At 39.8% G+C, this 24756-nt stretch overlaps 1 protein-coding gene across 1 annotated transcript in view; it reads left to right on the forward strand.

The window, feature by feature from the left end:
• LOC128684229 (alpha-1,3-mannosyl-glycoprotein 4-beta-N-acetylglucosaminyltransferase C) overlaps positions 1-24756 on the forward strand; it is a 398920-nt gene that overhangs the window by 368467 nt on the left and 5697 nt on the right. Inside the window, exon 8 of the mRNA XM_070088912.1 lies at positions 15207-15423. Coding sequence (XP_069945013.1) covers positions 15207-15423 — 217 coding nt within the window. The remainder of the gene's footprint in view (positions 1-15206; positions 15424-24756) is intronic.

The raw sequence follows: 24756 nt of genomic DNA on the forward strand, positions 1-24756 counted from the left end.
TAGCCCCATGCTCTTGGCATTTTAGTCGCCTCTTGTGACATGCATGGCTTAGGGAAGAAAACCTGGAGGGGGTTCTGAGGGTCAACACCCCCATGCCCTGGTCCATGACCATGAGCTGTTATGCTGGCTGCATGTAATCCAATGCAGACCACCAACAGAGGTCATATAATAATTCAGCAAGACACCTCTGACCCACCGTGGTCTGCTGAAAACTTAAATCAAACATTAACATAAATGAAACAGGTTTATTTCTTACTGTACTTACAAAGAATATTGCAGTACTGCCACTCCTAAAATGGTAAATTTTAAAATTTTTACTGGAACTGCAGAGCTAATCACAAAGTTCTGGAAACTGAGGATTGTCAGGATTATTGTCTGTTTTATAGTTGACTGTTTCATAATGGATCTGTGATGTTAGAGGGAGGACATCAATCACAAAGGAACTTTGTTCTAGCCCTTTAATTTATTCACCAGACAACTCAGTTCACTCAAGTTACCCATATAGCTATTAACCCTAGCCATAGCTAAGGGTAACTGTTAGCAAATTATACCAGGAATCACACAAAATCATTATAAATAAAAATTATAAGGGAGCATGCACCATATACAATGCTATTTGTTGCTGCCCTGTGAACTTATCTAATAAAAATGTAGTCTCATAATTTTCTGCGTTAAAAGAGGTGCTGGATGATTCATTGCTGATAAATCTGTGTTGTACTTGTGTACAGTTGTGCACATAGGTATGCTAATGGGTCTAATACAAGGTATTGACTAGAATTTAAAAATAATAGTTAAGAAACAAATTACGAGATCATTCATAAAACTAAAAAAATTGTAATTGACAAGTTGGGCAGAAATACTTGATGTAACACAGTTAAGTTGTATATATTAGAACCTCATATCTGTTGATGGTTTCAGTTATCCACAGTTTACTGATGGGGAAAATAGGGTTACATTCCTAAAGCCCCCGTAAAAGCCAAACAACTTTTCTTTTAGGCCTCCAAATCTTACAAAAATAAAAATAATAGTGCAATTGCTGTTCATTATTGTTACAATATATGTTTTTTTTCTGTTGCTTAAGGCTAAAAATGCAACAGAAATAATATTTCTTACCTTAAATTGTGGTTGCTGGTGTTTGTCAATTATTGTGAAGGAGGGAGTGGAGAGGCATGCTGAAGCCCATCTGGGCTGAGGTGGATGGTAGTCCAGTCAGTAAGTTAGTTCAATCAAGTGACTCAGTAGGTCAGTCAGTCAGTCAAGTCAGTACAATCATTCAGTTCAGTAGATCACTCACTCAAGTTGGTCAGTCAAGTCAGTACATCAGTCAGTCAAGTTATTCAGTAAATCAGTCAAGTCATTCAGTAAATCAGTCAAATCATTCAGTAAATCAGCCAAGTCATTCAGAGGCCTGGTCTCAGACCGGGCCACAGGGGCGTTGACCCTCGAAACCCTCTCCAGGTATATTCCAGGTAGTAAATCAGTCAAGTCAGTAAGTCAGTCAGTCAAGTTGGTCAGTCAAGTCAGTAAGCCAGTCAGTAAATCAGTCAAGTCATTCAGTAAATCAGCCAAGTCATTCAGTAAATCATTCAAGTAAGGTCAGTCAAGTCATTCAGAAAACCAGTAAATCAGGTCAGTCAGTAAGCCATTCATCTAGCTTGCGGCGCTGAAATTTTTTCCCTACCGAGAAGCAGAACTGTTTAAATTGAATTTTACGAAGTGTAAAATAAAAATATGCAGCATTTTGACAATTGTTTAATGGAGAAAACCTTTTAAAAGAAATCGTTTTAATTGACGGTTTACTGTATTACAATAAATATATCAATAACTTATTTTCGAGATATTCAACGAAGAAGGGTAAGGACACTGGGAGAAAATATTTCCTATTTATTTTTTTGAGAATGAGTCATGCTATTTATGTGTAAAAAGCATACCAAAGGAATGTTGTTTTGCACATCTTCTGCAGTTACCCTTAGTCATAATTACAGTTTCTATAGTGGTAGTGGATCAGAGAGAGCGTAATACATATATCATCCACATCCACGTGGACTCCACTACGCACTCACAGCTACCACACTTCACTATTATGTCAGTTTCTTCTCTCATGGCTGTTTGTATTATGATTTTATTATATGAAGCATGTTTCTTATATACAGTGGTACCCCGAGTTTTGAACTTTCTTCGTTCCAGAAGGCTGTTCGAGTGCCGTTACCGAACGAAATTATTCCCATAAGAAATAATGTAAATTAGTCCATTTCATACCTCCAAAAATACACTTACAGAAGCACTTCCAATAATGCACTTACATAATTGGTCGAGTTGGGAGCAGTTGGAAACTCGGGGTACCACTGTAATTCTTAAAAACATGTGATACCTAAAGTGTGGCCCGGTGGCCTGGTGGCTAAAGCTCCTGCTTCACACACGGAGGGCCCGGGTTCAATTCCTGGTGGGTGGAAACATTTCGACACGTTTCCTTACACCTGTTGTCCTGTTCGCCTAGCAGCAAATAGGTACCTGGGTGTTAGTCGACTGGTGTGGGTCCCATCCTGAGGGACGAGATTAAGGACCCCAATGGGAATAAGTTAGACAGTCCTCGATGATGCACTGACTTTCTTGGGCTATCCTGAGTGGCTAACCCTCCGGGGTTAAAAATCCGAACGAAATCTTATCTTAATAATAGCAAATACATACAGTGGAACCTTGACTTACGAGTGTCCCAACATACGAGTTTTTTGAGATACAAGCCGTCGCTCGGTCAATTTTTTGCTTTGAGTTATGAGCCAACATCCGAGTTATGAACCAGCTTCCCCCTTTTCTCCCTCAACCCAAAACCTGCACACCTCACTTATTTATCTATGATTTCATGCTTTAATTCCATGGAAATCATCCTCTTTTTCTTCTCAGCACTGTCCTTTACACTTACTTTCTTAGGTCACATGCTTAGAAAAATGAAATTTAGCCAAATGACTGTAAAAAATGTAAGCAAAGCATGAGAGAAATACAGTGGACCCTTGACCAATGATGGCATCGACTAACGATAAAATCGGGTAATGATGAGTTTTTGCGTAAAAATATTGGCTCGACCAATGATGAAAAACTCGGGTAAGGACATTCGTCCCGAACGCGTCCGCCTGTCCGTCCAGCCTGAGCACCTCAGCTGCCCTGTCTTCAGCTAGTGTGCCATTGTTTACAAGCCAGGGTGGATGGTTCCACGCATACTTTCGATACATTTTGTATTATTCCATTGTTTTTAGTGCTTGTAACTGCTAAATAAGCCACCATGGGCCCAAAGAAAGCTTCTAGTGCCAACCCTGTGGTAAAGAGGGTGAGAAATACTATCGAAATACTATTGTACCATGGTCAGCTGTTGCTGCACCACCTTCAGCTGCTGCTGTACCACTGTCGGCTGCTGCTGTACCACCATCAGCTGCTGCTGCTGCACCACTGTCAGCTGCTGCTGTACCACGGTCAGCTACTGCTGCACCACCATTAGCTGTTGCTGCACTACTGTCAGCTGCTGTTGTATCACCGTCAGCTGCTGCTGTACTACAGTCAGCTGCTGCTGCACCACCATCAGCTGTTGCTGCACCACCGTCAACTGCTGCTGCATCATCGTCAACTGTACTACTCGAAGATATGGAGAGAGTGTTGTTGGTGTGGCTTAACGAGAAACAGTTACCAAGAAACAATTAACCCCAGAGGGCTAGCCACCCAGGGTAACCCAAGAAAATCAGTGCGTCATCGAGGACTATCTAACTTATTTCCACTGGGTCCTTAATCTTGTCCCCCAGGATGTGACCCACACCAGTCGACTAACACCCAGGTGAACAGGATCAAAATGCCTGGAACTAGTGCTCATATTGGTGAATTTAAGGCCAGCAAAGGTTGGTTTGAGGGATTTAAGAATCGTAGTGGCATACACAGTGTGATAAGGCATGGCGAAGCTGAAAAATTCCAACCCCAACAAGCGTTTAATTGTGACGAAACAGGCATGTTCTGAAAGAAAATTCCAAACAGGACCTACATTACTCAGAAGGAAAAGGCACTCCCAGGACATAAGCCTATGAAAGACAGGCTAACTCTCATGTTTTGTTGTAATGCTATTGGGACTGCAAAGTGAAGCCTTTACTCATGTATCACTCTGAAAATCCCAGAGTGTTCAAGAAAAACAAGTGTCTCATCACTCATCAATACTCTTCAATAAAGGTAAGTGTCATTTTAGTATTTATTTATGTATTTATTGTGCATGTCTCATTGTTTTCTTTGTAAGGAAATGTATATTTCACGGAATTTTTTTTTTTTTAATAACTTTTGACTGTCTGGAACGGATTAATTGGATTTCCATTATTTCTTATGGGGAAAATTAATTCGGCTAACGATAAATTCAGCTAAGGACAAGCTCTCTGGAATGGATCAAAATTGTTAGTCGAGGGTCCACTGTACTCCCACGCCGAGGTAAACAGTGCACTGAGTAGGTGGCATTCTGAAGCTCTTGTTATTATTATTATTTATTTATTTATTTATTTATTTATTTTATGTCTTTGCAAACAGTACATTGAGATTTTGTATTGACAATAGTGGGTTGCAATGCAAAGAGAGCCTCTATTATGCCTAGGCATTATGGGCCAACTTAACATTATTGGCCTACAGTCTACTTAACACTAAGGAGTATATTATACGTAGTTGTACAGTAGGATAGTAATTATTTCATAGTTGTACAGTAGAATACAGTGGACCCTCGACCAGTGATGGCATCGATTAACGATAAATCTGACTAGCGATACATTTTATCGCAAAAATTTTGCCTCGATTAGCGCTAAAAAACTCGACCAACACTATTCGTTCCGTCTGAGACGCGTCCACTTCTGGCCAGTGTTTACAAGCCAGCCAGCCACCGCGGTCGCTTCCAAGCATACAATCGGAACATTTCATATTATCACAGCCTTTTTAGTGATTGCACTTGCAAAATAAGTCACCATAGGCCCCAAGAAAGCTTCTAGTGCCAACCCTACAGCAAAAAGGGTGAAAATTACTATGGATATGAAGAAAGAGATCATTGCTAAGTATGAAAGTGGAGTGCATGTCTCCGAGCTGGCCAGGCAGTACACAAAACCCCAATCAACCATCGCTACTATTGTGGCCAAGAAAACGGCAATCAAGGAAGCTGTTCTTGCCAAAGGTGCAACTATGTTTTCGAAACTGAGATCGCAAGTGATAGAAGATGTTGAGAGACTGTTATTGGTATAGATAAACGAAAAACAGATAGCAGGAGATAGCATCTCTCAAGCGATCATATGTGAAAAGGCTAGGAAGTTGCATGACGATTTAATTAGAAAATGCCAGCAACTAGTGGTGATGTGAGTGAATTTAAGGCCAGCAAAGGTTGGTTTGAGAGATTTAAGAATCGTAATGGCATACATAGTGTGATAAGGCATGGTGAGGCTGCCAGTTTGGACCAAAAAGCAGCTGAAAAATATGTGCAGGAATTCAAGGAATACATAGACAGTGAAGGACTGAAACCTGAACAAGTGTTTAATGGTGACACTGACAATGTTGTGAAACACTTTAGGAATGTCATAAAGGAACGGGAGGTACAGGCCTCTATGGGCAGATATGTTGTGCGACAGAGGTCCAGTGACTCTCAAGCTGGTCCTAGTGGCATTAAAAGAAGAAGGGAAGTAACCCCGAAAAAGGACTTGCCACCTCAAGTCCTAATGGAAGGGGATTCCCCTTCTAAACACTAAGACCATCAACACACTCCCCTCTTCCCATCCCATCAATCATCACCAGATCTTCAATAAAGGTAAGTGTCATGTAACTGTGCATGTCTTCTTCAGTCTGTGTGTATTAAAATTAATATTTCATGTGTTAAAATTTTTTTTTTCAATACTTTTGGGTGTCTTGCACGGATTAATTTGATTTCCATTATTTCATATGGGGAAAATTAACTTGACTAACGATTATTCTGACTAACGATGAGCTCTCAGGAACGGATTAATAGCGTTAGTCGAGGGTCCACTGTATTAATTATAATTATATTATAATTATAATTATAATTAATTATATTAATTATTATTATTACATATGTAGTATTACAGTGGACCCCCGGTATACGATATTAATTCGTTCCTGAGAGCTCATCATATGCCAAAATTAACGGAAGGCGAATTAATTTTCCCCATAAGAAATAATGGAAATCAAATTAATCCATCCAAGATACTCAAAAGTACTATGAAAAAAAGTTTTACCACATGAAATATTAAGTTTAATGCACACAAACTGAAGAAGACATGCACAGTTAGTAGTACTCTACTAACAATAGAATACATGACACTTACCTTTAATGAAGATCTGGTGATGATTGATGGGATGGGAGGAGGGGAGAGTGTCGAACTTATTATTTAGAAGGGGAATCCCCTTCCATTAGTACTTGAGGTAGCAAGTCCTTTTCCGGGGTTACTTCCCTTTTTCTTTTAATGCCACTAGGACCAGCTTGAGAGTCACTGGACCTCTGTCGCACAACAAATCTGTCCATAGAGCTCTGTACCTCCCGTTCCTTTACGATTTGTCTAAAATGGGCCACAACATTTTCATTGTAATAGTCACCAACACGGCTTGCAATAGCTGTGTTAGGGTGATTTTCATCCATAAAGGTTTGCAGTTCAACCCACTTTGCACACATTTCCTTAATTTTTGAAGTAGGCACAATGGATTCCACAACTGGCATAGGCTTCTCAGGGTTAGCCCCAAACCCTTCAAAATCTTTCTTAATTTCCATACCCTTTTTACCACAGGGTTGGCCCTAGAAGCTTTCTTGGGGCCCATGGTGACTTATTTTGCAGAAACAAGCACCAAAAACACTGTGATAATATGGAATGTACTGAATGTATGCTTAGATGCGAGCACACTGGCTGGCTTGTAAACACTGGCACTCACGTGGACGTGTCCTGGACGAATCGCTTGTGGCAGGTTTTTTAACGAGTGGCGAGGCAAAATTTTGGCGTTAAAATGTATTGAATACCGAATTTAACGTATACCGATGCCATCGAATACAGTGGACCCCCGCATAGCGAACTTAATCCGTGCAAGAGGGCTGGTCGTTATGCGAAATGTTCGCTATGCGAATTAATTTTCCCCATAAGAAATAATGGAAATAAAATTAATCCGTGCAAGACACCCAAAAGTATGAAAAAAATTTTTTTTTACCACAAAAAAATGTTAATTTTAGTACACACAAACTGAAAAAGGCATGCACAATTACATGACACTTACTTTTATTGAAGATCTGGTGATGATTGATGGGATGGGAGGAGGGGAGAGAGAGTGTTAGTGTTTAGAAGGGGAATCCCCTTCCATTAGGACTTGAGGTAGCAAGTCCTTTTCCGGGGTTACTTCCCTTCTTCTTTTAATGCCACTAGGACCAGCTTCAGAGTCACTGGACCTCTGTCGCACAACAAATCTGTCCATAGAGCTCTGTACCTCCCGTTCCTTTACGATTTGTCTAAAATGGGCCATAACATTGTCATTGAAATAGTCACCAGCACGGCTTGCAACAGCTGTGTCAGGGTGATTTTCATCCATAAAGGTTTGCAGTTCAACCCACTGTGCACACATTTCCTTAATTTTTGAAGTAGGCACAATGGATTCCACAACTGGCATAGGCTTCTCAGGGTTAGCCCCAAACCCTTCAAAATCTTTCTTAATTTCCATACTAATTCTCACCCTTTTTACCACAGGGTTGGCACTAGAAGCTTTCTTGGGGCCCATGGTCACTTATTTTCCAGAAACAGCACCGAAAACACTGTAATAATACGAAATACTCCGAGTGTATGCTTGAATGTTACCGCGGAGGCTGGCTGGTAAACAATGGACGCGTCTCGGACGAAGGTCGCTGAGCGGGTTTTTGTCCACTATGCGGGGCAAAATTTTGGCGAACAAAGCGTTCGCTATGCGGATTGTTCGCTATGCAAGGCGTTCGCTATGCGGGGGTCCACTGTACTGGGAGTCCACTGTATTATTATTTAGTGAGTTTCAGTTACCTAAATTAATAATAATAATAATAATAATAATAATAATAATAATAATAATACGTAATTATAATATGTAATAATAATAATTATAATAATAATAATAAATAATAATAATAATAATGTTGCAGCAAGGAGAAGGCTGGAGGCAGTGGAGATGTCATGTCTGAGGGCAATGTGTGGTGTGAATATAATGCAGAGAATTCATAGTTTGGAAGTTAGGAGGAGGTGCGGGATTACCAAAACTGTTGTCCAGAGGGCTGAGGAAGAGTTGTTGAGGTGGTTCGGACATGTTGAGAGAATGGAACAAAACAGAATGACTTCAAGAGTGTATCAGTCTGTAGTGGAAGGAAGGCGGGGTAGGGGTCGGCCTAGGAAAGGTTGGAGGGAGGGGGTAAAGGAGGTTTTATGTGCGAGGGGCTTGGACTTCCAGCAGGCATGCGTTAGCGTGTTTGATAGGAGTGAATGGAGACAAATGGTTTTTAATACTTGACGTGCTGTTGGAGTGTGAGCAAAGTAACATTTATGAAGGGATTCAGGGAAACCGGCAGGCCGGACTTGAGTCCTGGAGATGGGAAGTACAGTGCCTGCACTCTGAAGGAGGGGTGTTAATGTTGCAGTTTAAAAACTGTAGTGTAAAGCACCCTTCTGGCAAGACAGTGATGGAGTGAATGATGGTGAAAGTTTTTCTTTTTCGGGCCACCCTGCCTTGGTGGGAATCGGCCAGTGTGATAATAATAATAATAATAATAAAATAATAATAATAATACATATGTAATATGTAATAATAATTCAAAATGCTGCCACTAGTTGGCACAGCTGATGGCAAAACATCCGGTAAGGAGTCGTCCACATGTTTACATCGCCGTGGGAGCATTTCTCTCGTGCTTGCTTGCGTTTTTTTTACAGTCATTTGGCCCAATTTTTTTTTTCTAAGCATGGGTCCTAAGAAAATAAGTGCAAAGGACACTTCTGAGAAGAAAAAGAGGATGATTTCCATGGAATTAAATCAAATTGTATCAGTTAAGTTCAGCAATCAAACAAAAATTGTATCATCACTCATCATATTATGTCCTATTTTATTCATTCTAGAGTATGTACAGTGGAACCTCAGATTTCGAACGTATCGCTTATCGAACTCTTCGAAAATCGACCGCTTTTTTCGAACCAACTTTGTCCCCATTATCGAACTCGCCCCTTTTTTTCGAACCGCCAGGTACCGGACCTGTCCGCCAGCCCGCTCTGTCCGCGTCCCTGCGCAGGCGCCATGAGCCCGTCTGGCTTTGTTGATGCTTGAGTGAACACTAACCTGCTGTCTCATTCAAACATTTTACGATTAATTCATTGTGTTTAGTGCTTGTAGGACTGTGAAATAAGCTACCATGGGCCCAAAGAAACTTGCTAGTGGTACCCCTGTGGTAAAGAAAGTGAGAAACCCCATAGATGTGAAGTGAGTGGCGAGGATGTGGAAGAGTTGGTGGAGGACCACAGGGAAGAGCTAACCACTGAAGAGCTGGAAGAGCTTCATCTGGAACAGTATCAGACCACAGCTCAGGAACTTGCTTCAGAGGAGGAGGAAGAGGGAGTGGATGAGGTGCCTTCTTCAAAGATTAAGGAGATTTGCGCCAAGTGGAATGATGTCCAAATGTTTGCGGAGAAGTACCACCCTGAGCAAGCTGAAACAAGCCATCTTTGCAACAAGTTCAGTAACAGAACCATGTCCCATTTTAGGGACTGTTAGATTCAGGGAACTGCTGTTGTAGATCTACAGGCACAAATACTGTAGTTAGGTAAGGCTAGGTTACAGTAGTACAGGGTGACTTATGATGCTTGAGATGCTGTGTATTTTAGAAAAGATACCCACTTTGTTTTGGAGATTTTCTTAGATGTGCTGGATGTGTGCTGAATTTTAGATTACCATCAGAATTTTTCCCTCATCTTGCCTTAAAGTGTGTGTCATTTACCTTTATGTTCAACTGTATATTTTTTTAGCTTTGTTCCCAAATACCATGTAGAAATTCTTGTCAATATTGAATGTTAGTGTATCATTTGCCATCCAAGTAACAGTCTCTATAGGCTAAACATTAACGGTGTTGAATATCAAAATGGTATACAATACCGACAGGTTGGTAGGTAAGACACATAGGCAACTTTATTCTGAAATGTTTCGTCTACACAGTAGGCTTCTTCAGTCATGTACTGTTCCTGCCTACTTTCTGTACACGACTGAAGAAGCCTACTGTGTAGGCAAAACGTTTTGGAATAAAGTTGCATAACTGTTGCATATGTGTCTTACCTACTAACCATTAATGGTGTTGTTGATGAAACCCAGATCTTGATTGGAGATGACAATAGTCATGTCACTTGCAAACCAGTTTAAGTATCTGAGATGCAATAAGGATAACACTAAGATAGGTGAGGAATAGTAGAGGGCCAGATATGCTGCCCTGAGGCACCCCTATGTTGGTAAGTTGAATTGATGAGGTAATGTCAATAATGGTTAAATGTTGGAGTCTGTCAGTAATGTAGGACTTGTGTATGTAAGAGCATGACCTCCAATGTCATAATGTTAGATTTAAATTTAAATTCGTATTGAGATATTGATTCTTTATTTCCAGTCACTGCATTTACAAAATACAGCCGTCCCTTGAGTCATAATGGGCTTTAGTTTGATAATTTTGAATTATGATTTACCCTCATAAATGAATTTAGTTTTGAGCTGCAATGAAAAATTTGAGATACAATATGCATATGATGGTTGGAGCACACATGGATAGGCCCTCAACCCAGAGACAAGACAGGATGATGAATAGGTTTTAACCCCTTCAGGGTCCAAGGCCCAAATTTGAATTGGTGCCCCAGTGTCCAAGAATTTAAAAAAAAAAAATTTGTTATTTTTTCTTATGAAATGGTAGAGAATCTTTTTGTGACGGTAATAAAATAAAAAGTACAAAATTTGATGGAAAATTGATGAAATTATGCTCTCGCGAATTTTGATGTGTCAGCGATATTTACGAATCGGCGATTTTGCCGATTTTGACTCCCATTTTAGGCCAATTACATTATTCCAGTCAACCAAATTCTTAGCTATTTCACTAGTATTACTTCTATTCTATCGATTGAGCACAAGAAATCGCCAAGTCAACTGTTTCAACTACAAATTAAAGTGATCGGAAATTGTTAATTTGGCCAATTTAACACAAAGTTCAAAATATTCCAATTTCAAAATAGGGTCCAGAATAAACAATGTAGGTATTCCTGGAACTAAACTAACATTTCCTCTGTTCATTAGTTATGTTTTGAGGCTTTACAAATAAATTCCATTTTTATTTTTTATTCACATAATGAATTTTTATTCACACCAAAAAATAGAAGATTTACTGTTATGCAATACTGTAATAATTGTATAAATATCATCACCATGTTTGTGAATGCATATTAGACCCACCAGCTGGCATGTATTAGACGGCTGAGGTCGTTTGTTTACTCTTGAATATTGGCAAAAATTTAACATTTCTGTTACTTTGAGCTCAGTTTCAAGCCATTTCCAGTGCTAAAACCAATCAAAATCATCTCTATTTCTGTAACTTGTCTTCCATTCTATCAAATGAGACCAAGAAATCACAAATAGAACTATAAAAAACATACAAAAAAACACTGCAAAGTCGCTGTTTTAATCGAAAAATCATGATTTCAGTTTTTTTTCTCTCATTATACACAGCGTGCTGCAGGATCTGTTTTATGTGGTGCACACATACCACATAGACGTATTCTCTCATATCTAGGCCCAAATGTACCACTCACAGTTCATCAGAGTGAGCTGAGCTCATGACGTAGATCTACGGTTTGGACCCTGAACGTAAAGCTGTAGATCTATGGGACGGACCCTCAAAGGGTTAAATGGAATGATGGTGGAGGGTGTGTTGGAGATGGGGGGTGTTAGTGAGGGAGGGTGGAAGGAAGGAAGGAAGGCAGCAGAAGCAAGAGGGTAAGTGTACAATGTACCAGTCTACAGTTTTTTAGCAATCTCTTCCTAATTGACTGCCTGCTTGGTTGCTTGACTGCTTGTCTGGCTACTTGCTTGCTTGCTTGCCTGCCTGCCTGGCTACTTGCCTGCTTGGCTTTCTGCCTGTTTTCCTGGCTGCCTGGTTGTCTGCCCACCTCCTTTGCCCTATTCTGCCACTTTGCCTGGGCATAAGCCTATGGAAGATTGACTCACTCTTCTGTTAGTTTTCAATGCCTGTGGAGATTTCAAATTGGGAAATATGCAGTGCAATAACTATGCAAACCTTGCTTTCTAAAAAAAAAAAAAAAAACACCAGGCTTGAAAATTTAAATCTGATCATAAAAGGCAATCTCCATTTGTTCCATGGATTCTGCAGATTCCAAGTTTTGTAAACCAATTTAGTATAGATAAATCTCCCCCATACACAAACTAAACTTACTGGATATGATACTGTCTGTAAGATGCATCAACCATTAAATATTAAAGGCATTCAGAAGAGGAAGACTCATATTTAGTATGATTTAATGGGAATCTAAATTTCACATTATTTTAAGCACAAAACTGGCAGATGTGCACCTACACATTTGGATTACACTTCCCACCATCCTTAAATTTAGAAGCATCTTTGTGAATGTTTGAAGCCAAGAAGAAGAGGGTTCTTGAAGTTATTGGAGCTATTTCAGGATCTTAGAAATGGTTCTACAGTTTTGGTCATAAGGCACTTGCACATGCCAATTTTTGCAAGAGTCTTGCCCTAATTACTGTACCCTGCATTGAAAATTTGAGGCTAATTGGATGAGACCTCATATTATGAGTGAAAAAAAAAGTGGGAGACAAAAAAAAAAGAGAGAGAAAAGGAAAAAAAGAAATAATTCAGGCAACCACTTAGTTCTTTCACTGTCTTCCATGTAGATATACATTATGTATATTATTGAGGCCAGTAGTGTTTATGTATATTTATATCTTAATTTTAGCATCCTCAAATATACTGTGAGTGGTAAATTTTGGCCTAGATATGAGAGAATGGGTGTGTGTGGTGTGCATGCACGGTATAAAAAATTCTGCCTCATGCAGTGCATAATGGGAATACCTAACCTGTTACCTTGTATTTGGGTTAAAATAGTGACTTTGAGGTGTTTTCCAGGTGGTTTTCATGGGTTTATTACTGTTTCTTGTGACTTGAAATAGGCCTCAAAGTGGTGAAAATATTAGATTTTTGGTGATTTTTTCTTGAGAAAGAGTAGGCTCCCTCCCCCCAAACCCATGGTCTGTCTATGGGTTTTTACTAGGTCTGTAAAATTATTAAGATTGCCTAAATCATGACCAGCCATTCTTTTATCATATTCTGTTAACTGAGAAATAGGGTAAAATTTCAGTTTTTTGATGTGATGAATTCAAAATGGAAGGCAATTGTAGGAGAGGCCTGGGTATGTAAGGAATGAACAGCAGAAATAAGTGGTTGAAATGACTAGTGTTTACTTTGGATTATGTTTTTAATTAAATTGCAATTTATTGAATTCTCTGTAAAATTTCCCAAATTATCTTTCTCTGAGTGTTTTATAGGGTAGTTCTAAGTTTCTTACACTCAGTCAATAGAATGGAAGGCATATTAACAAAATAGCCAAGAACTATGGTCAAAATTGCAGTTGTGTAAAGTGCTGCCTGACCTTCAGCTTTGCACCTACATAATAGTAAATGTAAGTTCTACTATAAAATTTGTATTTTCGGTGTCATTACCTTTTGAAGATAAGCTTGTGTGTTTGAAAGTTGCAACACTGATGAGACTTTTAATTTAGGAAGTTTCAACGGGGAAAGGCTATAGGTCTCCCCTTCAGTGATTCCTAATCAGTAAACTGACACTTTTTTCCAGGAAATATGTATCAGTATTGAGAGACTGATACAAGGGGCATTCTCTAGTTACTGCATGAAAACCTTGGAGGAAGAAAGATATGAAAAAGAGAAAGTCTTCTCACTATTATTGGAATTTCTTTTCAGATATCTAATTATGATATTTGTGGAAAACTTATGAGAATCCCATTTCTCATACAATGAAAATTCCTTTTATTGAATAGGCTTGGAAGGCTTCAGCCCCCAAAATTCTCACAACCCCCCCCTAAATAAAAATATTTGTAATAATGCTGCTTCAAAACAAGTCTCTTAGCCTCCCTCCTTCCAACCAGACAGCCACCCCTAGGTTTCCTCCACCTGCCTCAGTATATAAATTCTGGTACCATCCCTGGTCTTGGTTCCATAATTTCTGAATAAAATTCACAAGGGTTATATTCCTTAAGGTCTCATAAATCTAGAATTTGCAAAAAAAACACAAAATCTTGTCACTGTAAATTTTGCTTTAGAGCTGGGTTTGTTAAATATTGCTCTAATCTGTTTAATAGTGACATTCATTAGGAAAATTAGTAGTTAAAGGTAAGAAAGTTGTTGGGGTACAGGAGCTGTGTGATATTTGGAATATCTCGGATTTCTCAGAACCAAAGAAAGTTGTTGGGGTACAGGAGCTGTGTGATATTTGGAATCTTGGATTGCTCAGAACCAAAAAAAAAAACAATAATAAATAAAAAAAAAAAAAAAATCCAGTAATGTGTTGACATTTTAAATTTACAAGAGTTAGCTTCCTAGAGTTCATCTCTTTTAATTATGTGTATTCTCTGCCTTGTAAATTAATTTCTAATCTAATGGACTGGAAAGACAACAGACATATGTTGAGACAAATCATTTGTTGGTGCAGATGAATCAATCACACTGATGGAAGATAGAGCAGGAGTTGGTTTATTTAAAAAAAAATTAAGGCCATGTATGCTTCTCTGGAAATTACCTTATTTGTCTTTTTTTGTATAACATTCTACATAAAAACTAGTAAATGAAGTTGATTTTAACACACTACTATAAATGTAAAGGATTAAAAGTTCCAAATTTTGGATAACCAGCTTCTGGATCAGTGAGATATTACTGTATTGTCCTATACTATTTTATGAGGAACAATGGAAAGAATATAAAAACACTAATGTTTTCCTACCTTTTTTCCATTTATGTTTTCCTACCATCCCTTTTATAATACACTGTGTATTGTAATATTGTACTGAAGATAGAACACCATGAGCTTAACTCTGCTTCTGTAGCTACAAATAAGCAATCACATCTTATTAATTTTCACCTTGCAGTCTTGTGAAGCGCCGTTTCTCCCATGTCAATCCAACTGCTGATGTGGTGACAACTATCCGACAGTACAAGGCCTACCTGGCAGAGCATGCCTATTCCTCTGCCCCGGGTATGTTCTGGGGCATTCCTAAGCCAGGAGACACCTTTGACATACTCTTTCCAGAACCCCTAAAAATATCTAGGGTTGTGATTCTGACTGGAGCAGCTATCAATAAGAAGGTATGTACTAGTTGCTGGCAGGAACATGTGACATACTAAAAATTTATAATTCCATAGTACGTATAGTAATTCACATAGCGCACTCTCTCTTACATTAAGAAACTTATTTCCACAATGTACATAGCTGTTACAAAATTGGTTGACATTTAGTAGTACACATATATAGAGAGCCTCTGATTATACAGAACATTTCAGCCAGGTTAAATTTAAACTTATAACAAATGAAAAATGACCAATATTTTTTTTTAACACATTAGCTGTCTCTCACTAAGGCAGGGCAACCTGAAAAAGAATTAAAACTTTTACCATTACTCACACTATCACTGTCTTGCCAGAGGCACACCGATACTGCAGTTCAGATGCCCTCCATACTGCACATATCCCGACCCCTCTAGAGTGTAGGCACTAAAATGACCAGTAAATGAAACATATATACAGTTTCTCCTCACTAAACAATGGAGTTCCGTTCCTAAGACCACATCAGTAAATGAATTTGTCGCTAAGCAAGGAGCATACTATAATTGTAGTGGGTGTTTTTTATCAATGGATTTGAGGGTGCTGTTTGTAAGCCAAGGGCTGTTTAGTCTCTTTGCTGTGATCTGCTTTGTTTTAATTGGGCAATGCCTGCTATAGAGGTTTTGAGTTTTTTTGTAAAAAAATTTTTACACATTTGTCAATATCGAGGCTGACCGCTAGCTCTCATTGCCAATGTTACTTAATGCTGATATAAAATTATTTACTGATGATTTGTCATGTAGTCGGAAAGAGATCTTACTTGTCTCCCGAGGCAATTTACATAAGCTGGTTATGAGAAAGGTGGGGTAGTGGTTTGTGGTGTTATCTGTGATTATACCTGCTTTTAATGGGGATATAGTGTTGGTCCAGATATGGTGAAGTAATGAGACACTTTTCTCGGAGACTCCTGTTGGCTTAGTTATAGATGGTAGAAGCAAGCAGTTGCTCATAGTGTTTGTAAATTCAGTTACTTGTGGGTCAAGTTCTAGGATAAGTAACCTGTAAGTATTAGGTGTTATTTATTCATCTCTGAGTCAGTTATCATGTTTCTTAGGTTTTCACTAAATGTGTAAGTGTTTGTGTGATGTACTCTGTAGACTGCTCCAACTGCTATAGGTGTTTTAGGTTTTTGGATTTAACTGACTCAAGAAATCGTAATGACACGATTGCAAATAAACCATACCCCCGGCCGGGATTGAACCCGCGGTCATAGAGTCTTAAAACTCCAGCCCGTCGCGTTAGCCACTAGACCAGCTAGCCACAATAAGATTCATCCAACTAGGTATATTTCTACACCATAGGAAAGTTAGCACAGGCACCTCTGTGACCACAAATGCAAGTTTTTACAGACGAATCTCCAGCTAGCGTGGCCGTGACGAACTCTAGCTCAAGTCCCTTCACTGCCGTCAACATGACTCAAGAAATCGTAATGACACGATTGCAAATAAACCATACCCCCGGCCGGGATTGAACCCGCGGTCATAGAGTTTTAAAACTCCAGCCCGTCGCGTTAGCCACTAGACCAGCTAGCCACAATAAGATTCATCCAACTAGGTATATTTCTACACCATAGGAAAGTTAGCACAGATTCGTCTGTAAAAACTTGCATTTGTGGTCACAGAGGTGCCTGTGCTAACTTTCCTATGGTGTAGAAATATACCTAGTTGGATGAATCTTATTGTGGCTAGCTGGTCTAGTGGCTAACGCGACGGGCTGGAGTTTTAAGACTCTATGACCGCGGGTTCAATCCCGGCCGGGGGTATGGTTTATTTGCAATCGTGTCATTACGATTTCTTGAGTCATGTTGACGGCAGTGAAGGGACTTGAGCTAGAGTTCGTCACGGCCACGCTAGCTGGAGATTCGTTTGTAAAAACTTGCATTTGTGGTCACAGAGGTGCCTGTGCTAACTTTCCTATGGTGTAGAAATATACCTAGTTGGATGAATCTTATTGTGGCTAGCTGGTCTAGTGGCTAACGTGACGGGCTGGAGTTTTAAGACTCTATGACCGCGGGTTCAATCCCGGCCGGGGGTATGGTTTATTTGCAATCGTGTCATTACGATTTCTTGAGTCATGTTGACGGCAGTGAAGGGACTTGAGCTAGAGTTCGTCACGGCCACGCTAGCTGGAGATTCGTTTGTAAAAACTTGCATTTGTGGTCACAGAGGTGCCTGTGCTAACTTTCCTATGGTGTAGAAATATACCTAGTTGGATGAATCTTATTGTGGCTAGCTGGTCTAGTGGCTAACGTGACGGGCTGGAGTTTTAAGACTCTATGACCGCGGGTTCAATCCCGGCCGGGGGTATGGTTTATTTGCAATCGTGTCATTACGATTTCTTGAGTCATGTTGACGGCAGTGAAGGGACTTGAGCTAGAGTTCGTCACGGCCACGCTAGCTGGAGATTCGTCTGTAAAAACTTGCATTTGTGGTCACAGAGGTGCCTGTGCTAACTTTCCTATGGTGTAGAAATATACCTAGTTGGATGAATCTTATTGTGGCTAGCTGGTCTAGTGGCTAACGCGACGGGCTGGAGTTTTAAGACTCTATGACCGCGGGTTCAATCCCGGCCGGGGGTATGGTTTTTTGGATTTAAATTTTGCAAATGTATATTCACCATATTCATCCCTGGTGCAAGTAGATTTAATACATTCAAGTTCATGATAGTAGTAGGTAGTAGTGTCACCTCCTAATTGATCAGGCCTACAGTTGTGTATGGCTGTGTAACCAGGTAAGGCAAAGATGTCTGGAACGTCATGTTTTAGCTAGGTTTCAGTAAGAATAATGAAAGACATATTGACATTTAGAGAATTGAGTAGTGCAAGGAGGTCATCGTAGTGTTTACTCAATTATTATTATAATCAAGGGGGAAGCGCTAAACCCGGAGGATTATACAGCGCCTGGGGGGGGGGGATGTGGAAGGCATTCAGGCTTAATTCGGGGAACTGGAGCACAGATCCAATTCCCTAAATCAAGAGCCCCTCACCAACATCAAGGAACCTTCCTTGAGGGGGTGTTTACTCAATGATCTAACATTATATGTAATTGTTATGCTAGTGTTGGCACTTAGCTTGACTACCCATGTAATAATGGCAATTATTATTAAGATTGTTTATGCTATCCAACAAGAGATTAATATGATAAATTAGACACATGTGCAACTCTTGGGTATCTTTATTGAGGAAATGTTTCGCCACACAGTGGCTTCATCAGTCCATACGTAGGAGAAACTTGAAGAACAGGAGGAGAATGAGGTAATCAGTCCCTCAACCTTGAGTTGATGTGTTCAGTCCATCAATCTTGAATAGAATACGGTATATGAGCTGAGAAGCAGCTTATAAACCGTATGGCAGGAGAGGTGCAGCAGTCATAGGTGGTGTCACATTTGTTCAAAGTGGAAGTAGGTCGTGCCCAAGAATTAGGCAAGTGAAGAATTCCTAAGTATTAAGATCCCAAGAAGTTGCAGTGTCTGACAAGTTTGTAGATGAATGGTTCAGAGAACCGACATATTGATAAATTATACACATGTGCAATCTTGGGTATCTTTATTGAGGAAACGTTTCGCCACACAGTGGCTTCATCAGTCCATATGTAGGAGAAACTTGAAGAACAGGAGGAGAATGAGGTAATCAGTCCCTCAACCTTGAGTCGATGTGTTCAGTCCATCAATCTTGAATAGAATACGGTATATGAGCTGAGAAGCAGCTTATAAACCGTATGGCAGGAGAGGTGCAGCAGTCATAGGTGGTGTCACATTTGTTCAATGTGGAAGTAGGTCGTGCCCAAGAATTAGGCAAGCGAAGAATTCCTAAGTATTAAGATCCCAAGAAGTTGCAGTGTCTGACAAGTTTGTAGATGAATGGTTCAGAGAACCGACATGTTGATAAATTAGACACATGTGCAACTCTTGGGTATCTTTATTGAGGAAACGTTTTGCCACACAGTGGCTTCATCAGTCCATACGTAGGAGAAACTTGAAGAACAGGAGGAGAATGAGGTAATCAGTCCCTCAACCTTGAGTCGATGTGTTCAGTCCATCAATCTTGAATAGAATATGGTATATGAGCTGAGAAGCAGCTTATAAACCGTATTCTTCAAGTTTCTCCTACGTATGGACTGATGAAGCCACTGTGTGGCGAAATGTTTCCTCAATAAAGATACCCAAGAGTTGCACATGTGTCTAATTTATCAACATGTCGGTTCTCTGAACCATTCATCTACAAACTTGTCAGACACTGCAACTTCTTGGGATCTTAATACTTAGGAATTCTTCGCTTGCCTAATTCTTGGGCACGACCTACTTCCACATTGAACAAATGTGACACCACCTATGACTGCTGCACCTCTCCTGCCATACGGTTTATAAGCTGCTTTTCAGCTCATATACCGTATTCTATTCAAGATTGATGGATTGAACACATTGACTCAAGGTTGAGGGACTGATTACCTCATTCTCCTCCTGTTCTTCAAGTTTCTCCTACGTATGGACTGATGAAGCCACTGTGTGGCGAAACATTTCCTCAATAAAGATACCCAAGAGTTGCACATGTGTCTAATTTATCAACATGTCGGTTCCCTGAACCATTCATCTACAAAGAGATTAATATCAAGATCAATGTTTGTATTCATATGGCTAATGGAGAATGTATGTATTAACCCCTTGACTGTCGCAACCCCAAATCCTGAGGTGTCTCCTGGTGTCACAAAATTTCCCAAAAAAAAAAAAAATTTTTTCTTATGAAGTGATAGAGAATCCTTTCCCGATTGTATTGACACCAAAACAATGAAATTTGATGGAAAACTGACAGAATTATGCTCTCACGAAGTTAGCGACCGCATGATGTTTACAAATAGGCAATTTCGCCCACTATGAGTCCTATTTTCTGCTAATTACAGTGTTCCAATCGACCAAACTCATTGCTATTTCTTTAGAACTCCACTTTTTCTATCGACTGAGTACAAGAAACTGTCCATTCACCGATTTCAACTACCCAATAACGTGGTCAGAAATTTGCAATTTGTCCAATTTCATTGAAAATTAAAAATATATGATAATTTCAAAATAGGGTCCAGAATGAACAATGCAGACATTCCTGGCCCTAAAAAAACATTTTCTTTGTCCATCATGCACATCTACAGGCCCCTCTGATATTACTCTTGCTTTCTATTTTGAATTTTTATGAGAGAGCCACAAAATTTGGTTAACACAAGCCTATCCGATGTTATCCTGACGCCAAATGACTTCGAACAGGCGATAAATGACATGCCCATGCACTCTGCCCCAGGGCCAGACTCATGGAACTCCGTGTTCATCAAGAACTGCAAGGAGCCCCTATCACGAGCCTTTTCCATCCTATGGAGAGGGAGCATGGACACGGGGGTCGTCCCACAGTTACTAAAAACAACAGACATAGCCCCACTCCACAAAGGGGGCAGTAAAGCAACAGCAAAGAACTACAGACCGATAGCACTAACATCCCATATCATAAAAATCTTTGAAAGGGTCCTAAGAAGCAAGTTCACCACCCATCTAGAAACCCATCAGTTACACAACCCAGGGCAACATGGGTTTAGAACAGGTCGCTCCTGTCTGTCTCAACTATTGGATCACTACGACAAGGTCCTAGATGCACTAGAAGACAAAAAGAATGCAGATGTAATATATACAGACTTTGCAAAAGCCTTCGACAAGTGTGACCACGGCGTAATAGTGCACAAAATGCGTGCTAAAGGAATAACAGGAAAAGTCGGTTGATGGATCTATAATTTCCTCACTAACAGAACACAGAGAGTAGTCGTCAACAGAGTAAAATCCGAGGCAGCTATGGTGAAAAGCTGTTCCACAAGGCACAGTACTCGCTCCCATCTTGTTCCTCATCCTCACATCCGACATAGACAAGGATGTCAGCCACAGCACCGTGTCTTCCTTTGCAGATGACACCCGAATCTGCATGACAGTGTCTTCCATTGCAGATACTGCAAGGCTCCAGGCGGACATCAACCAAATCTTTCAGTGGGCTGCAGAAAACAGTATGAAGTTCAACGATGAGAAATTTCAATTACAGGTCTCCCTCAACATTCACGTTTTCAGCTTTCGTGGGCTTCACACATTCACGAATTCCCAACCGCCAAATTCCCAGCCACCAAATTCCCAGCCGCCAAATCATATTCAAGTTTCCCGCCACCTGCGAGTCCCTACTACCCTCCCTCCGACCCTCGCAACTGGCAGCCAGCCCTCCCACCACTCAGTGTGGTGAGTGTTTTGTTTGTTCATTATTTGCTATTAAACTACAGTATAAATAATGTAAACACATTCATGACTGCATATTGAAATGGCTATTTGGACAGGTATTGGACGGTGACATCATGTGTTTACTCTTGAACACAGCAAAGAATCAAACATTTCTGCTACTGCTAATAATAACAATAGTAATAATAATAATAATAATAATAATAATAATAATAATAATAATAATAATAATAATAATAATAATAATAATACGATATAATTGAAGAAGGAAATTGTACAAAAATACGAGGGAGTGGTTGACACATCGTCAGTGTGACTTAGTTTATGCTGGAGTGAAGATTAGTCTCCCTGCTCTTCCAAACATTTCACAATAATTCATTGTTTGGTGCTTGTAGATTGAGTGTGACTGGAGTGGTTGAGGCAGTGGTAGAGGTGATAGAGGCAGTGGTAGAGGCAGTGATAGAGGCAGTGATAGAGGCAGTGGTAGAGGCAGTGATAGAGGCAGTGGTAGAGGCAGTGGTAGAGGCAGTGATAGAGGCAGTGATAGAGGCAGTGATAGAGGCAGTGATAGAGGCAGTGATAGAGGCAGTGGTAGAGGCAGCGATAGAGGCAGTGATATTTACTAACATATATGTTATAAATAATAATAGTACATTATGAATAACATTTATTATTATTATAAATGTTATTAATATTAACATGTACTATTATTATTTATAACATGTGTATGTGTTAGTAAATACCACTGCCTCACCCACTGCCTCTATCACTGCCTCTATCACTGTCTATCACTGTCTATCACTGCCTCTACCACTGCCTCAACCGCTGAATTATTGTGAAATGTTTGGAAGAGCAGGGAGACTAATGTTCACTCCAGCATAAACAAAGTCACACTGACGATGTGTCAACCACTCCCTCGTATTTTTGTACAATTTCCTTCTTCAATTATATCGTATTATTATTATTATTATTATTATTATTATTATTATTATTATTATTATTATTATTATTATTATTATTATTATTACTATTGCTATTATTAGCAGTAGCAGAAATGTTTGATTCTTTGCTGTGTTCAAGAGTAAACACATGATGTCACCGTCCAATACCTGTTCAAATAGCCATTCCAATATGCAGTCATGAATGTGTTTACATTATTTATACTGTAGTTTAATAGCAAATAATGAACAAACAAAACACTCACCACACTGAGTGTTGGGAGGGCTGGCTGCCAGTTGCGAGGGTCGGAGGGAGGGTAGTAGGGACTCGCATTGGTTGAAGAAGTGGTGGAGGCAGTGGTGGAGTCTGTGGTATTTAATAACATACATGTTATTAAAGCATAACATGTATATATTTAGTACAACTTACGACGTTTTCATGTATTTTATGATTGTTCATGGTTCAACAAGTTAAGCAGTATTGTATTATATTTCCCTACAATATGCTGTATAGCCCTTGTGGCTTAGCACTTCTTTTTGATTATAATAATAATAATTCCCTACAATATATTGGGGCACCAAACATTCACGGTTTTTCAACATTCGCGAGGCTCTTGATCCCCTAACCCTCGCGAATGTTGAGGGACACCTGTACTCAGATATGGTAAACACGAGGAAATTAAATCTTCATCAGAGTACAAAACAAATTCTGGCCACAAAATAGAGCGAAACACCAACGTCAAAGACCTGGGAGTGATCATGTCGGAGGATCTCACCTTCAAGGACCATAACATTGTATCAATCGCATCTGCTAGAAAAATGACAGGATGGATAATGAGAACCTTCAAAACTAGGGAGGCCAACCCCATGATGACACTCTTCAGGTCACTTGTTCTATCTAGGCTGGAATATTGCTGCACACTAACAGCACCTTTCAAGGCAGGTGAAATTGCTGACCTAGAAAATGTACAGAGAACCTTCACGGCGCGCATAACGGAGATAAAACACCTCAATTACTGGGAGCGCTTGAGGTTCCTAAACCTGTATTCCCTGGAATGCAGGTGGGAGAGATACATGATTATATACACCTGGAAAATCCTAGAGGGACTAGTACCGAACTTGTACACGAAAATCACTCACTACGAAAGCAAAAGACTTGGCAGACGATGCAACATCCCCCCAATGAAAAGCAGGGGTGTCACTAGCACATTAAGAGACCATACAATAAGTGTCAGGGGCCTGAGACTGTTCAGCTGCCTCCCAGCATACATAAGGGGGATTACCAACAGACCCCTGGCAGTCCTCAAGCTGGCACTGGACAAGCACCTAAAGTCGGTTCCTGACCAGCCGGGCTGTGGCTCGTACATTGGTTTGCATGCAGCCAGCAGCAACAGCCTGGTTGATCAGGCTCTGATCCACCAGGAGGCCTGGTCACAGACCGGGCCGCAGGGGCGTTGACCCCCGGAACTCTCTCCAGGTAAACTCCAGGTAAATACAAAAAATAGAAGATTTACAGTTATGCAGACTACTGCAATATTGTAATAATTGTATAAATAATGTCAACCCATTCATGGCTGCATATTAAAATGGCTACTTGGACATTTATTGGAAAAATGATATCATTTGTTTACTTTTGAAGATTGGCAAAAATCAAACATTTCCCCTATTTTGAGCTCCATTTCAAGGTTCTTTTCATAGTAAAACCAATCAAAATCACCTCTATTTCTATAATATGTTTCCCTTCAATCAAATGAGACCAAGAAAGCGAGAATACAACCATAAATACTATACGAAAATAGACCATAAAGTTGGCATTTTAATTAAAAAAATGGCTGGAGTTTTTTTTTCTCATTATGCACTACATGCTGCATGATTTTTTTTATATGGTGCACACTGACCACACAGACCCATTCTCTCACATGTGAGCCTACCAGCTTTCTCCTGCTTGATTTGAAGCCGCTAGAATTTATGAGTATATATATATCAAAAACGGTGGCTCGTAAGACGTATATATACGATCAAAACAGGAAAATAACTATTGACTACTAACAACGATTGATATATGGATTTTGACGAATAATAAATCAATATAGCATCAGGTTTGGACTTAATATTTCACTAATGCTAATAT

This window comes from Cherax quadricarinatus, chromosome 2, assembly GCF_038502225.1.
Source record: "Cherax quadricarinatus isolate ZL_2023a chromosome 2, ASM3850222v1, whole genome shotgun sequence".
In the NCBI taxonomy this organism is placed as follows: Eukaryota; Metazoa; Arthropoda; class Malacostraca; order Decapoda; family Parastacidae; genus Cherax; species Cherax quadricarinatus.